The sequence below is a fragment of the Apium graveolens genome, chromosome 10, assembly GCF_009905375.1.
Source record: "Apium graveolens cultivar Ventura chromosome 10, ASM990537v1, whole genome shotgun sequence".
Classification (NCBI taxonomy): Eukaryota; Viridiplantae; Streptophyta; class Magnoliopsida; order Apiales; family Apiaceae; genus Apium; species Apium graveolens.
The window spans coordinates 240,430,401-240,447,781 of record NC_133656.1 but is presented as its reverse complement, the minus strand read 5'-3'; the positions used below and the strand labels follow the sequence as shown (position 1 = coordinate 240,447,781).

The window sequence follows — 17,381 nt, the reverse complement described above, 5'->3', positions numbered from 1 at the left end:
ATCGTCATCGAGGCGCATTATTTTATGTATGTAATTGTGTTATATTATGTATTGGTAGTAATTTTGTATTGGGGTGATGAGTCATGACAATAAAAAAATAATGCAAATGTGCAGGGACAATCTGCCCCTTCAGACCACCTAAACAACATCCTGCAAATCTTGTTGCTAATATTGCCCCGTGGGGATTTCTTTCTTCTTCTCTTCCTACGATATTTACAAAATTACGTGGCATGACAGTAGTCGGAATTTAATTCATGAACGGATGTATATACACGTGAGGTTTCATATTATTATCAAGAAATTAAATTTCTTTTGCTAATTATTTCACCCGCGCACATATCAGAAGTCGGATTTTTGAGTTTCCAGGAACAAAGTCAACAAACCATTTGTTGGCCTTTATAAGGAAAGTTAACATCTGTATTTTCCTTCATTTATACCCTAACTATATTAGGGGTCGTTTGGTTGGAGGCATTGTGATATCAGGATTTCGTTCATTTCAACCCCATACCTGATATTTGGTCAGAATTTTTTTTCCTACAAACCCATTTCTCGTACCCTCAAGGTATGAGTTTTTGATACCCAGGGGGAGAGTTGGTATGTGTAATCAATTTTATTTATACTATTTCAACTTTATTTAAGCAATCAAATGTAAACGTAATACAAAAATAATTTAATGGACTCAAATTTATTAAAATGATAATTAAAATAATATTTAAATTAATTAAAATTAATAGCTTAAAAAATATTTTAAATATTAAATATTCATTCCATCACTCAACCAAACACATGATATCATAAATGACACTTCAACCACATACCATCTTAAATCGATTCCTGATTCCAACCTCATACCACTTCTCCAAACAAACGAACCCATTGTATTATAAATTTTCCATTCTTGGTTGTAATAAGCAACATGTGTATTTCAGTCCAGCCCAGTATGCTGGGCCTTGTCCACCAAATGAAGAAGAGCCCATTAAAGTTTTCTAAGGTTAGCCCTCATTCTCTGGAGATAAAAGAAGAAAAGAACTACCCTTAAATAACTAAAGGTGGCCTTAATTATCTATAATCCCCTGAACAAATTGTCATTTGCATGACTGGTTATAACTTGGTCCCTCCAAAGATTGAGAGCGGATTCATGTAGGGGTTAACGGGGATACGCCACTTACCAAAAATTTATTGAGTTTTTATTAAAAAATTTAGTTATAAATATGTATATATTTTATAAAGTGCGATCACCGGAAAATACTAAGTGCCTCTATAATGTTAGTAAACTTTTCATAATTTAAGTCATATTAAATTTTATTTATAGTCATATGATCATAAATTGTAGATTAAATGATTAAAATACTAATTTTTATTACTTAAATATTAAAAAAATTTGAAAAATCTAGTGAAAATGATCAAAGAATGTTGAATTTCGAACACTAACACGTAACATAGTCACGTAAGTACAAGTTGCCCACGGAAGTTGAGCTCCGGATCCGCCGCTGAATAAATGTACATTCTTATCTGGGATTCTAGTTATGCAGTTCATGCATGATCCATAACCAAACATATACTCTTGCATCTCATATATGGAACCATTAAAGATGATTAGGTGAATTACAGATACTTTCCTGGCAAATTATCAGACCTTGTACTCATCTTCAGCTTGGTTGGAATAAATTGACATGCTAAAATCAACAATAGTGAAGCATTATGTTCTTTCCTTAACCTCCTTGCATTCAAAAAAGTTGTACTTTGATCCATTCCTGCAACTTCCAATTCACATGTATATGAAACAGTACAAATCTGCAATATGCTGATTTATGCACAAGTTCGTACTAGCTATCTAAGCATCATCATGCACTAACTACACCATGATTTGATGAAGTTTTGTGGGGTTTCTGACTATGTCATACTAGTTCCTTTTACGCTTACAGTACCTTAAATATGTTTAACCCTATGTCACTGAAACTTTAGTGATTATGCATCTTCCTTTTCTCAGTAACAACATGAAGTGCACTATACCGAGTTCATACTTCATGTTTGGATCTCAGACTCAATAAGTTGCTTCTACGTAAGCTGCATCTTGCATCGTATAATGCAGATGATCCTCAGAATCTTGACAGATTTTTAAAGGAAACTCGACATCTGTTCTGTCATCACTGTTCTAAACCTACACATAACTATCTTTTTCAGTACTAATGCAGCCTTGGTTTACAGCTGCCTTCAGTTGAGCATTATGTCATTCATAATTGCAACTCTGCGATCATTATTTATGTCTGCGACATTCTCTCTAGCCAATACGTAACACATAAGAACACGAGATTGCTAGGAGTTTAAATTATTTATTTTGTAAATTCAGATTGTGTAAATACTCATCGATACTCGTTTAGATTCTGACTACTACATTACCAGAAAGTGTGTTCAGGACTCCTAGTAAGTATATTTGCAAACTGCGATAACCTTAAATTGTTTTTAAGTAGAGATGTAAACAGAAAGAGAGCAGCAGCAGCTAGCACAAGTAGCATAGAAATTCAAAATTTTCAAAACCTACAAAAGCTGAAATGTTTACATAGGACTTTTGGTGATGGTGACAAATGATTAGAGGGAATATGAAAAAGAAAAGTGTGATGAATATATTCCCAATCTTTAGCTATGTGATGTTGAATGTATCTTTTCACACAAACTAAAATTTCACAATTTCACCTATTATCATCTTCGGTAACCAGCTCATATCACTTAACGTGTCAGGGAAAGGTCCAACAAGATTCTTTCCCGGTCTTTACCTTGATATCGTGCACTCGATATTATAATTAAGTATGATATACATATTAAGTCCTTTTAATACGAGATTCAACAATTTTCTCATTAGTTTTTCCCATTAAACAAGTGTCACAAAACAAACAACTGTTTCAGAGGGTAAATTATGCAAATCTATGTTTATTAATCAAATCATGATTAGCATTAAAACTTATGATCTCATAAGAGTCCAAGAAGAAGAAATCAGTGTTAAGATAATGACCTGAAAATCATGAAATGGATTAGAAATGGAGGAAAGATAAGTGATGTCACTGACATATTGATGTTCTCTAGGCAAAAAAGAAATTGTGGGGTTTTATGTTTTTGAATTATTAACATTTGATCTTTTGTATCAGTATACGAGTGTTATGTTTTAAAAATCACCAATTTTATCGATTAATCGTTTTAATATGCTCGTCGATTCGATTTTATAATCCGAGTAATCGCTGCACTATTTTCTTAAATTAATATATTTAGTATAATTAATTAATTAATTAATTTTATATTTTATTAAACACGTCCAATTAATGCTCCGATTATTCAATCCGATTAATTATCGATTATCCGCTTAACGACTGAAGGTTGTCTACCGAACAATGCCGATTTCCGCTTTTCAGAACACTGCACGAGTGACAACTTTGGTTGATTAAACTAATATCATTGGGGTTATCATTTCGGCGAGGAATCGGCCATGTTTAACTCTTATTACATGACCAGATCAGATCAGATTGGATTCTAATAAGCCCCCCGTGAGATTTGGGCATTAGTCACCTACAGAACCAACAATACTTTTGTAACTTTAGTTATCCCCCTCTTTCTGCCTCACTCTGCAATGGACCACATTGTCTAAACTATCGCTTTATTTCGTATTTTGAGTTTCTCAAGATTGTCACACTTTCGAATCAAGTTCTGAAATTGAAATGGAACATGTTGATCCATTGATCAAGCTTTTGTCGATTGGTTGGAATGAAATAGGAGTTACTTGAACGGAGAAGGTCCGATAACACTTTCACCCTTTAAATTATATTTCGAGATTGAGATAGGTCCGATAACACTCAAACACGTAATTCAACAAAATTAGAGACATAAGGTGTACCTAAAAACTTGCTCTACATTATGCATGCAAGTTTTTTTTTTAGTCATTGGTAGTAGTACTATTTTGTGCCCTGTACTCTGTAGCATATTGGACATTTCACCTCATTTCAAATAAATTTAGGCCAAGATGTTGAAAATTGAGAAAGTGAATAGCTGGAAGAGATAAACACAATTTCCCTAAAGTCTTTACTTTGAACATGTAATTACACAAAACAGTGCTATAGATTTCGGAAATTGGAGAGATACCGATTTGCAATTTATCGGACGATTTTTAAAAAATCGGATCGGCGATTTATCGGAAATCGTTCAAATCGGACGGACAAATATTTTTGACCGATTTTTGAGCGATTTAACATTGATTTTTGAAAAAATCGTCTGATTTCTACAACAGAGCACAAAAGTAACAATTTAATACTTTATTATAACATCTCTGGGGCCTGATTTTACACATTTGAAGTGGTCCTGTAATAACCAAACAAGTCATGTGTATATCCCTGATGGTTTAAAACCATGAAAAACAAAGCAGGTTCTCCAACTTGATTTATAATCTGCAAAGTTGTTTACACTTTATTCAAGTTACCTAACCTCTATTGGCAATCTTGTTAAACATGAGCCTTTATAAATTCATTTGAACTATACACATTTTACCTGTCAAAACAAATGGCTAGCCCTTCTCTTCTTAAACTAAAGCCACTCCAGTCTTCTCATGTTTTCTCCTTAAAATCTCCATCTTCTTTTGCTACTAATACCACCACAAGCTCAACCAAGTTCAAAACTCTAGCTCACACATTCATATTATCACACATTTCTCGAGTCGTGCGGGCTCTCACCAAGGCCAAGATCATCTTGATTGGGGTTTTGAAAGATATTCAGCTTCTATACCTGACAGAGTTTACCACAAAAAAGCACAAGAACAGGAATAAAATATTTTTTGGTTCCTTTAGAATGCACTACAATTGGTGCTCTTCTCCTGTGTTGCCAGTGGCGTCGCCACAGCAGAATGAGTCCTCTGTGAGCCACTCGTATTACGATGCTACGTGGAATTCTATCATCTCACCAGGATGTCATGAAATGGAAGAATCACAGCTTTCCGGGTACCTTCATTGGCTTGAAAAGAAAGTTAACGAGGATTCAAAAAAGACCAATGATATGAATGAGATTGATAAGCTAGCTGACATGTTCATTGCAAATTGCCATGAGAAATTTAAGCTGGAGAAGCAAGAATCATACAGGATGTTTCAAGAAATGATGGCTAGAAGTGTGTGAGGACCTTTCTATAATCTCTTAAATTCTTTCATGTTTTTGTTACAATAGTGTGGTGGGAAAGGGGGGTGATGTGGGGGTTAAGGTTTCTTTAACCAAATTTTATCTGTTTTAATTTTCAATTATGTGACTTAGAGGATGTACATGCTATGAGGTGTTGAATTTGTACATTTCCTCTGTTGTGCAAATGTAAGGTTGCATTCCATAAATTATGGGAGTTCATGACTTCACAAGCTTTCATACTTCTCGGTTCGCGAACAGCTCTAGTTTTTTGTGTTATTTTCTTTTCTGTTAGGATGCATGGATAGAGTCCTTTCTTCAGATTCACAGTTCTGAGACCACCTGGGTAAATATGTGAGTTTAGAGTCTCTTCATCAGAAGAGACAATGAATATGTCAATCAAGATGGTCCCTCCAGCCACTTAGTGTTAGTATGTACCAAGTAAGGTTGGACTAAGTCAGAGTATCTTTGGAATTATCTACTCAACTCCATCTCTTTATACACTGACTACTTGCTAGTTTGGCCTCGGTTATCTTATACTTTTTAACAGAAGAGAGCTCGAAGCAATAAGATGAAAGATGAGATGAGATGCTAGCCTTAGCGCGGAAGATCAATCATCTCTTGATCGTACGATACTTTTTGCTACGATTGACAACAACTCGAACCCGAGTCATTTCCTAAACCGAGCTCTGATACCATGTTAAATAACCAGTCGCACTAAAACCTTAAGCCAGTAGAGGAACGTCTGAATAGGATCTTATACTATTCTAACAGTTTGCAGCTTAGGCCCCATGCAATAGTTCTTTTGGCTAGCCAAGTGGCCAACATGTATGAATAATATATTCCTCAATTATGTAATTGTTTAGTAAACCTTCTAATAAGTTTAGATCTTTTATACTAAACACAACAAAATCAATGAACAAAAAGATGGGTAATTTTTCATCCTGGAATTCGAAACTTTGACATAAGGATGTGCCTCTTATGTGTATTTGCCAGACACACACATGGTAGAAGCAGCAGCACTGCAGCACCAGCATTATTTGTAGTAAGTAAAAGACTTAGCTGTGACTGATCTGAGTGCCAGAAAAGACTTACATTCTACTCTACTTCAGCTCCTATGTTATGATTAAAGACTTGGTTGTAATCTTAAAGATTTACTACTCTAATCATTGATGTACACTGTTTTTAAGTTGAAAAATAAGTGCAGGTAGTTCTCAGTTTCAACCATAACCACAGTTATAATCATGTAGCAATCGACAAGATTGGATCTTCCCCTAACTTTATCTCTAATTATTGAAAGTATAAGAATGCAGCAGACACGTCTGTGCCCACAACATCGGCTAATTCAAAAATGTGAAAATGATCTGTACGCTTTAACAACTGCGCATTACCAAGAACTTACTTTTGGAGCTTTGTTTCAATCATTGCAACCCCATTAGAAAGATTTAATACCAGTTAAATCTCACAACGTATCGTTGAGGCTTGAGGAAGTAAAGAAATACCAATAGATGGATAGTCTGGTCGCAAAGGTTCAACTTCGAAAACTGTAGTGGCAAAGGCTCGACTTCTTGTGACGACTCATTACAAATGGTGTGGATAATTAATGTATGCACCTGTTCACATTTAAACAGATTGTTCACGTTAAACAAAGCAACAATATAACTGTCAAGTAATAACGACGAAAGATGCTACAAAATTATATATTTCTAAAGAAATTTGACAAAATGTGTTACATACTGTTTGGAAAAGATTTCACCAAGCCTAATAGGGAATTTTATGAAATGCAGATATTGTGCTGTATTCTTTTCTAATATGTTGCAGCACTCACAGTAAGCAGATGAGAGCGCGCAGCTGGAAAATTTAGTTTACATCTGATAGATGATCACCTAATGCATCTCCTGTGGGAGTTCAAAGATCAGGCTCCTGATGCTGCGATGATATAGCAATTCACAGTGATAAAATAAATGTCACAATAAGATTCACCATCTCAGTACCGTATTTATCAGCACCTTCCATTTGAAAGTGACTTGCCCCTTCAATCAGATGGGTTTCTACATGACTAGCTGCAGATTTCAATTTGGATTTCAACTCTTTGACGATAGTAAATCCATCCCTAGTTCACATGATAAATAGTCTTGGTTTCGGAGATTTTAGTATGGCCCTGTGATGTCTACTGAAGAGAATAGCAGCAGTCAGGCAATAGGGATAGCTCATAATAACATAAGCAACAACTTCATCTACCTGATCCTAACTGCGGATCAACAGAATTTCAATATGCATATTGTGCAGGGTGAAAGAAACCGTTGTTTATCCTAACAGGATCTCATATAAAAGTTTATAAAAGTTATAAACTTTGGATAGTACGGTAAAGCACTAAAGGCCATTAAACTGAGATGTGATTATAGCTTCTTCTTTTTACAATTACAATTGTTAAACATGTCATGTAGAACAAGACAGTTTTGGAAATATAGAAGTATTTTATGGTTGAATTATTCAAAAATGGATTTTCCTCTACCTATGTTGCAATGCTAATAATCCCACCTACATCTGGAGAAGTGTACTAGATTCCCAAGTTTTCGTTAGGACAGGAGCTAGATAATCTATCAAGTCGGGAAATCAAGCGAGTAAATTAAAGGACCAATGGCTAGCTGATGATTTGAATCCGTATATTCAGTCTACTCATCCTGCTCTTCATGGCAGAACTGTGGACTGATGCTGTGGAATGGGATGAAGAGGTTTTAGCTCGTGCTGGTAGAGATCAAGATTTGGTTTGGAATGTTATTTTAAGCAGAAACATCGAACAAGGTTCCTGGTATTGGTTAAAGGAAAAATCTGGCTTGTTTTCTGCCAAAAATGTTAATCTTTTGCTGCAAGATTAAAGGTAATCGGCTAAAACCTAATTAAGGTTTTTTTAGAAGTCCCTGGCAACTAAAGATACCAACTCGCTTTCAACTGAAGCTGAAACATGTACCTACAGTTACTACTTGCCCTTTATGTAATGACGCACCAGAGACCATTCTCAATGTGTTGTTGCGTTGTCCTTTTGTCCAGCAGTGTTGGCAAGCTTCTCGGGTTCCTATCGTAGGTGTGGCTGCTATGGTGTTTGCAGATAGGATTGCGAAGGGTCTTAAGGTATGGACTATGGCTGCTAAAACTGAGGTTGCAATGAATGCTGGTATATCTATGGCAGCCTAGAAACCAGCTTGATTGGAATGGTAACTTCCTGTCACAGATGAGGTAGTTTGATTAGCAAAACTAAACTTTGTTGATTGGAGTAATGCTCATAATAGGTTCGCTATTCCTACCAGGTTAGAGAGTTAAATAGGGAAAGATTGGAGCATTGGACTACACTGGACTACACAAACACGATCACAGGTAAACACATCGCCTTTCCCTGTGATCGTGATCGTGTCTGGTTTCAATTCTATTCCTTTACATTTTGTAAAACGGTTAACTAATAACATCGTGCACTCTTCGGTGCGGCTTCTCTAGCTCATCCGAAATTTGCTAACAATTCAGTCACATAATATTCCATTTGAAATTTTAATAGTTTTGCTGCTATGCCAAAAAGAACAGAGAGATTCTGTTCTATTGATTCCACAAATTTAATAAATAATACTCTCATACCTAAATTTCCAAAACAAATGAACTTTAAACTCAATCCGAGCACAAAGAATACATATTAAGCCTTACTATTAATCTCAAAATCAACAAATTCCGGCGACTTCCGATCACCTCTACCGGAGAATTTGATCTCTTTCCTTTCCTTAACAATCTCCGAGCTCAAATCTTCCACAGCTCTTCTAATCTTCGCATTCTCCACCTGAATTGCCTCCATCTGACGCCTCACATCCAAACACGCCGCTACCACGTCACCACTTCCTTCCACCACTTGATCACACTCTTTCTTATCCTTCGCAACCGCCACGTGTTCGATCCCGATCTTATTCATCACCAAAACAGGAAACCTCCTTAGTGAAATCTCAGCCGTCCGTTCATTCTTCATCAACAACGTCTTCGCATCCACATCATCCACTGGCGGCAACCTCACTCCCCACCGGAAATTCACCGCCGCGTAGCTTCTCACCGGCACACTCGTCCTCGCCGTCACCTCCGTTCCGGTCAAACATCCTTTCACCACACCAGCATCAAACGCCGCCGGCAACACACTCAACTTCTCATCGTTAAAATAACCGTTTCTCAACACCGCCGGCGACGGCGAATTCGAATTCGAATTCGAGTCAACAACCTTCTCATCATCGCCGTTGACTTTCAACTTCGCCACAAAATCAGACGACTGCGATTTCTTCAAAGTGAAATCGCCGATCCGCGGCTTGAAATGAACCAAAAACCTAGGGTTTTGCTTACTAACAAAACTAAACTCGGCGCTCATCGTAATCGAACTCGAAATCGGAGATCCAAAATGACCGATACCGGATTTAAAAACGATACCAAAAGGATTGAACGAGTCATTAGGCCGATACGCGAGCTTAAGAGAAGGACCAGAGTCGAAGAAAGTGGAGAGATTGAGAGAGAGCTCTTTGGTATCGCCGGCGACAATACCGGATTGAAAAGGAAACCCTAGAATGCTTAAAGGCACTTTAGCTCTAATTAGGGGCTTTTGCTCATCCCGGAACTTAATTGATGCCTTCATCTTTAAAATGAGTTTAATTTTGGTAATATCGGTGCAAAAAAGGGGGGTTTTAAAGATTGAAAGTGGAGCGTTTGAATTTGAATTGGGGGATTTCGAGATATTTTTTTTCTGTTTCAATAATTTGCGGGCAACAGTAGATAAAATAACCCACACGTACGGCAACGGATCTGGTTTGTGAGAGTATCCAAACGGGGTGCCGAAATAGTTGCCAACCTTATCGAATCATCGTGTATATTAATATGTATATTTTATTTTTACTCAATTTATATCAATTTGACAACATTATATTCTAATAATTTAACAACCTACAAAAGTTATATATGTGATTCCTAAATTAAATTATAAATACCATATATATTAAAAAATATATTATTGATATCCAATTTTTACCCTTGATATGTAATTTTAATCATTTTGGGAAATTGTCAATTTTGGTAATCTTGGTGGACAACTTTTGGCAACCATATATCTCCCCGTAATCAAAATTGTCATCCACGTAATAATATTTGGCAACCCCTTTACAACCATTGTTGGACATGCTCTCAAATCCAATTCCATTTCAAATCTTTTCATAAAATATGTTTCGCTTGTTGATATACTAAAAGGGTCGTATTCGAGATGTTTTTAAGGATTTTTAAATTTTACGCTATTCAATTTAGATTTTGAAAATTTATATAAGATTCGAAGGTATTCAATTTGGATTGTAAAAATTTATTAAAATTTGAGTATATTCAATTTAGATTTAAGAAAATCTTTCAAAATTTTAAGATATTCAATTTGAACTAGCTCTTTACCCCGTGTAAGGCACGGGAAAATTCTATAATAACTATTAATTTTTCTAAAATATAATATATATCTACATGTTTATAGTAAATCAGTGATTGTTAAATTAGTTATATGATTGGTATCTTAAAATGTTAATGTTTTGTAATATTAATGATCCCTTTTATTTAATTATTCTTTTAAATATGAAATTTCGATATTTATTATATTGTCATGAGTTTATTTTTGTTTATAGTCTAAATCTGATAATTTAATATGAAAGATGACAAACAAATTATATGTATATATATTGTTACATGCATGCGTATTTTCTGTTTTATAATTTACTTTTTTGAATACGCAAATTATGTTTATTTTATAAACGACTCTTCATATTGATTTGCATGTGTATATTTTGTAAATGTCATTTTAAATTCATTAACAGATTATTTCACATGCGATTAACAATCATTGTCATAGTAAATTTGACATTTACGAAAACTCTAATTTGACAATGTTTATGTTTGGTTTTACTCGAATAATACTTATAATATTCTACGGTACCGTTGCCATTAAAAATAGTTTACATTTTTCGTACTCAAGTCCACTGACTCTAATAATATTTTTTCCTTGAATATAATTGGTATCATGAATATATTCCCTCAAAATGATAAATTTTATACATTTTGTTATCGATTTATGTTAAAATTAAATATGATAAATATAATTAATGTAAAGTACTAAAGTCTCAATATAAATGATAAAATTGTAATGCTTATATATAATAAAGATTAATACATGTATATTAAATTCAATTCAATTCCTATAAAAAATTAAATACAATTAATACATATGCATTTAATAAAATGTCATTATTATATAATAATAATATGGAGCAATATAGTAATTTTAACATGAATAAAATGTCTAACAAACCCCGTATATTATTTTATAAACAATTCACATATGTATCCGTTATAAATTCATTGACAAATTCCTTCACCCTGCGATTAACAATCATTGTCATAATCAATTTTTCATTTACGAAAACTCGAGTACGTCTCTATTTATATTTAGTTTTGATCGAACGATATTCTTATAAAAATCTCAATTACCTCTACCATAAAAAATTAGTTTACATTTTTCGTGCTCAAGTCCAGTAACTCTAATAGCGTTGTTTTCCTTGAATATAATCGGTGTAATGAATATATCCCCTTAAAATAATAAATGTAAAATTAATATTAAGTACTAAATTATTAATATAGATAATGAAATTGTAATAACTGTATGTAATGATGACTAACTAATACATATACATAAATTAGATATAATTAATACATGCGCATTAAATACAATATCAATAATATATAATAGTGGGGGGTAAACTAGTAATTTTAGCATAAATAAAATGTCTCACAAACCCCCTATTTGCTCTATTATATATATAATATATTTTAAGAAGTATATTGAAATCTGAAAGTATTCAAAGTCCATTGAATTTGTTTTACTTGGAAAAATGGAGGGTTTTGATAAATTTGTCATAACATTTTTTATTTTTTTAAAATTTCGGCAAAATATATGAGATTTGAAGGATTTCTAAAAAATTTCACAAAATCATCAAGAATCTGCAACATTTTTTTATCAATTTCGTCCAAATCAGCGGACAATTAGAATCAACAAAAATCTTTTAAAATTTATGAATTATTTTAAATCCTTCAAAATCTCATGAGGCACACAAATCTAAAATAATATGTCACATTCCAACAAAAATGAGAAAATTTAATGTGAAAAACTTGAAAACTACGTCTTAAGTGTTTTAATGAGGCGTGGGACTAGAAAATAAATATGAATAGATGAAAATTGAAAATTGAAAATAAATATTATTTTGCAAAAACTGTCCCAAATACTTTCCCTCAACATGACATGAATATATATGTCACATCGCCAAGCAACTAGTAATGATATGTATAGCGGTGAAATTTAAATGAAATTTAGGAAAGAGGGAAAAAGAAAAAACTTAGTTAAATTTGAAATTTTTTGAATGCAAAAATGTAACTGAAATTGTAGTTGAATTTCTATTTATGATTATGCCTCTTGAGACAGAGCATGTCGTTTAATGCGATTTATCTTGGTTCACGTGATTTGCAGGTTTTTGTGTGAGCCACTAGGGTTTACCTAGTGTGTACCTGAAGGGTAGCGACTGCGGGTTATCTGCGATAATTTATTATTTTTTTTTTTTGTGATAAATTATAACAATAGCAATAGTTATTTCGCATCTTGCATTTGCCTTACTCTTATATATATGATACAACTCATGCAAATGTAAACCAAATTAAACAAAATATATCCAGTTTACCACCTTACAACGGGGTCTCTGAAGGATTGAATGTAAGTATATCCTGTCCCCATTTTGAAATAATATAAAGACTTTTTTTGCGAGACACCCGACTTAGTGCAAGACAAAAGAGAAACTGATATATGTGCATTGGTAAAACTACCGCGAATACTAAAATACCATTATCCGAGCCTCAAGTTTCTTCACACGGGACTTACCTGTAAACGTTACGATCGAACCCTTTTAAAACCATGAGATCCACCCTCAACTACACAAATACAACGTCTCAAAACAGTCGTTTCTATTGTCACATGACCAATAAGAGTTAGAGTGGACATGTCCAAACTCAATTGATATTGCCGTGTCATATAAAGTTTGCCTTTCTTTCTCTTCCTCCAACTAACATACTTTCAAGCCTTCGAATCGAGAATCGAGGTTGAGGAACGTCCTCCATGGACATAACCATGTCAACATAAACGACCCTCCCGTATTTTCTTGAAAATCAACTCAACACCTAAAATTCTTTTGTAAGCATCACTTAAAATATATCCCGGAAATGTGCAGCCACACATCCAACGCAACATTCGTATTTCTGTTGTCTCCGGCCTACGTTTTTTTAACTTTTTTCTTAATGACCAACGCTCATGACCAACACTCATAACCATATAATAACATCGGTATAGCGGTCAATCTATTGAATAACCTTTTAATATTAAAAATATGCTTTTATCACCTAACACGCCAATAGCAGAGCATGTGTTATGTTATTTGGTAACTCGAACTCAATCTTACTCGAGAACTCTTATAAAACTGTTGCTTTGAAAATAATTGAATTCGCGTAAAAAAAATCAAAGACAAAAAAATTCTACCTACCAAAAATACAAGTATGATCTATAAATAAATTTAACATGATCAAAGACAATGATGATTGAAATTCATAATATATCAATAATAAAAAAAACACAATAACAAACAAAAAAGAATAGACTAATATTATATATAACTAACATCAACCCATAATTCGATATCTCCAAGACATTTTATTTGGTACCATATTTTCAAGAAGGCCTAAAGCTCTCAAATATAGTGAAAGTAGGCTATCTCAATCGTCCCGGTATTCCTTTTCTTTTCGTTTCCGATAATACTAAACCTTCCATCGTCACACTTAAATCGATATATGTCTTATTCGAACATGTTCAAATCATCACAATTTATATTCTCTTATTTGTTTTATGATAGATGCAAACACATAAATTGCCTTGTAAAAAAGACAATCGACAATCTATCTAACATGAAACAACACATACCAAACACAACATTCTCATTTCGTCACCAACAGTTTTATCTATCGGACTTTTTCTAACGTCAAAACTGGTATAATCGCTCCTTCATAAAATATTTCTTTTAGTTTTAATGGGATTTTTTTTTCATATTTTATCACCAAATTTGAAAAAATAATATAAATCAAATAAACAAGAATATCGAATCGAGCACGTTATTACAAATGCAACTGTGTTTGGTGTTCAAGTGGGAACGAATTCTAATAGTAAAAAAAAGGAAAAAATGGAGTCAGAAAGGGCGGTTGAATCCATAATTGTAGCGGTTTTGAAAATTTGAGGAGGCTCCAATTCTCAAATTTTCATCCCTCCATTTCCGATTCGGATCCACTTTATAAAATTGAATCGACCCGGTTCTTATCTAGGGTTTAGTTTCTTCATCTCTCTCACTATCCCCCTTTCATATGTTTTTTTAATTCAATTTTTCAATTGAGTGTCAGAAATGGCTAAAGGCCAAGCAAGTAGTAGTAATTACCATAATAATGATGATAACAGTGGGGGAGCATCTGATGATTCGGTGAAGACGGTGTTAAACGACGGAGAGTTCTTCGATCTCGTTATCTCGCTGTTAAGAATCTCATCAGTGGTATTGCTCTCTCTCTCTCTCTCTCCTCTCTCTCTCTCTCTCTCTCTCTCTCTCCTCCCTCTCTCTCTCTCTCTCTCTCCCTCTCCTCTCCTCTCTCCCCTCTCTCTCCCCCCTCTCCTCCTCTTCTCTCTCTCTCTCTCTCTCTCTCTCTCTCTCTCATCTCTCTCTCTCCCTCTCCTCTCTCTCTATCTCCCTCCCTCTCTCCATTTCTTAGTGCATATGTGTTTGTGTGTTTTAATTGTTGTTTTGTTGATGTTACAGATGAGAGATGATATCTCCAGGGTTGATTCTGACAAATTCAATTCCATCATCAATGAAGTCGAGTCTTTGCATCTGCTAGGTACCTCTCTCCCTCTCTCATTGTGTAATTATTAAATTAATATGTGTTCTGGTGATGTTTATTATTTGATTTTAGTTTGTGTGTTCTATGATTCCCGTTCGTTTTGTTTCGGTTATGAGATATTATTCACTTTCTAAGCATTTTCATTAATTTGTGTTTGTCAATTTTATTTTATCAGTACAAAAACCTCGAGAGCAGGTAGCAGATGCTGAAGCTCTGCTAAATATTACAAGTACTTTGATGACTTCTGTTAAGGCACACTGTAATGAAGGTATAACTCCTTCTGATTATGTCGCCTGTCTTGTCAGAGATTTTGGCGTAGAGGGTGGAGCCTCAATTGATTGGAAGAAAGTTGTTTAGACGTGCCTCATGCTTTTAAAAGGGCACCCGGATGCTGCACAATGTATATCTGCTTGTGTTTTTCTATTTAATTGTATCTGTTTGTATTGACTGCCATCACTGAGTTGTTTGGTGCCTCCTTTTTTTAAGGCTTGGGCCCTGAATGTTGAAATGAAGCAGCGCGCAGTTGCTACTCGCAAAAGCACGTGAGACCAACTGAAAGTTCTCGTCCTGAAGAGTTGGAAAGCATATTTCTTCCCTTTGTTTGCTACATTCTTTTCTTGTCAACTAAAAGTCCTTTTTGTAATTAACTGTTGAATGAATTGAGGGTAATACAATGCCCTCTACAAGTCTTAGTATGTGTAGCCTTAAGCCCAATGCACTTAGTTCTTAAGTTGTACAGTGTTATGGGTACGCTTTAGAAGATCACTATTACTTGCAAAACGGTTACAGAACTGTTAGTTTGTATCAATTTTGGTTCTACCTGTAGTAGCTAGTTTCTTGCATCTTTGATTAAGTTTTGTTTGATTTTGATATTATAGCCAGTTGGATTTGCTTAATTTGTCATTGAACTTATGTAATTGTCTTTGTAGCTTGATGAATCTGCAGAAGAAGAACCGAAACTGATAAGAATATGGCAACAATGTTCAATATATTGAGGAAGAATAGGAGGGTAAGGCTTGAAAGGATAGTGCTGACAGAGAATCATTTGCGGAAACTGTTGAGAATATATTGCCCTCTCATTTCTTGTGAAAGATGGCAGAGCTGAGATTACAATTGATGAAAAGGAGGGATTCCATATAGTTTGTAAGATTCTTCGTTACCAATCAGTTATCTGGTTAAAAATGAATTCAAAAAGATTTTGTAACATGTGCTTGTTGCGAGGTTATATATAGTTTGTTTGTTTGCTTATCCCAGCACCCAAGAATGCTCCTGCTGCAAATGCTGTTGCTTCTGGAGAGGTGTCTTACAGTCACTTTATCTTCAGATTTGACTTCAAGGATTGGAAGGTACTTAAAAATGATGAACATTTGGTGCTTTTTTTCCGTTTGATTTGATCATTGCTGATGTTTAATGCGTAGAGTATTATGGTTTCTATTATTGGTCGATATATTTTGTTTGGCATTTAAAATGCATTGTCCTGTAATGCATATGCAGAATAGATATGGGAAAGAATGAAAGTTAAAAAAATGATAACTGATGGAACAAAGCCAGCATAATATAACTGCTTTAGTTGTTCTTATTTACTCTACTACTACTAACGTGATTTCATCATTTTATAAAAGTGAAAGATAAAACTAATTAAATTATTATTTACCAACTTAAATATAGTTCATTGATTAATAGTAGGCAATGCAAGCTGCTCTATGTAGGTTCTGTTTCATTGTTCATGATTGTACTATCTGAATAGTCATACTCGGTGATATTAAATCTGATATGTGCACTTAAACGCAAAGGTGTCCTGGAGCATAAGTGCAATGCAGAAACGCTAAACAGGCGTCCTGGAGCATAAGTGCAATGCTCAACGCTAAATGTGCTCTTTGAAAAAAGCGCAGGAAAATAAGTATAACAATAATTTAATATTCAAAGCAAATAAATTATCATAAAATAGTTAATGATAAACGGATTTAAACTCAAGGAGCAAATACAATCGGTTATCATGGTAACCAAATAGGGTAAGATTTGGCTACAAGCCCTATAGATTATTTCTGGCATTTGACAACTTGCCGTAAATTAAAAATCATCTTCAGGCTTAGGCCCTATCAAATAGTTAAAACTTAAATGACTTCTGTAATTATATTTCCATTATCCATATCTTGTTAATTGATCTGCTTATATTTTTTTTTACCAAAAAATGTCATTTATTGCATTTACAGTTCATG

General features: G+C 34.2%; 2 protein-coding genes and 1 pseudogene across 4 annotated transcripts; 2 read left to right on the top strand and 1 right to left on the bottom strand.

Moving 5' to 3' along the window:
- Positions 1-4,413: 4,413 nt before the first annotated feature.
- LOC141689908 (uncharacterized) lies at positions 4,414-9,978 on the bottom strand. Of its 3 annotated transcripts, none has more exons than XR_012562596.1 (4): positions 8,839-9,977; positions 7,140-7,318; positions 6,974-7,043; positions 4,414-6,758 (listed from the first exon to the last, which is right to left on the bottom strand). XR_012562596.1 is itself a non-coding variant. In XM_074494432.1 (2 exons), the coding sequence occupies exons 1-2, from the start codon at positions 9,797-9,799 to the stop codon at positions 8,337-8,339; spliced, it is 993 nt and encodes a 330-aa protein (XP_074350533.1). In that variant the 5' UTR covers positions 9,800-9,978; the 3' UTR covers positions 7,677-8,336. The 3 variants fall into 3 exon arrangements, 1 of the variants encoding a protein (XP_074350533.1); XR_012562597.1 differs by having other exon boundaries at positions 7,140-7,315; XM_074494432.1 differs by lacking the exons at positions 4,414-6,758; positions 6,974-7,043; positions 7,140-7,318 and adding an exon at positions 7,677-8,368 and having other exon boundaries at positions 8,839-9,978.
- Positions 4,543-5,148, top strand: LOC141692187 (uncharacterized). Its single transcript, XM_074496921.1, has one exon. The coding sequence runs from the start codon at positions 4,543-4,545 to the stop codon at positions 5,146-5,148; it is 606 nt and encodes a 201-aa protein (XP_074353022.1).
- Positions 9,979-14,675: 4,697 nt separating the features above from the next.
- LOC141692186 (non-structural maintenance of chromosomes element 4 homolog A-like) lies at positions 14,676-17,011 on the top strand (annotated as a pseudogene).
- Positions 17,012-17,381: the final 370 nt, after the last annotated feature.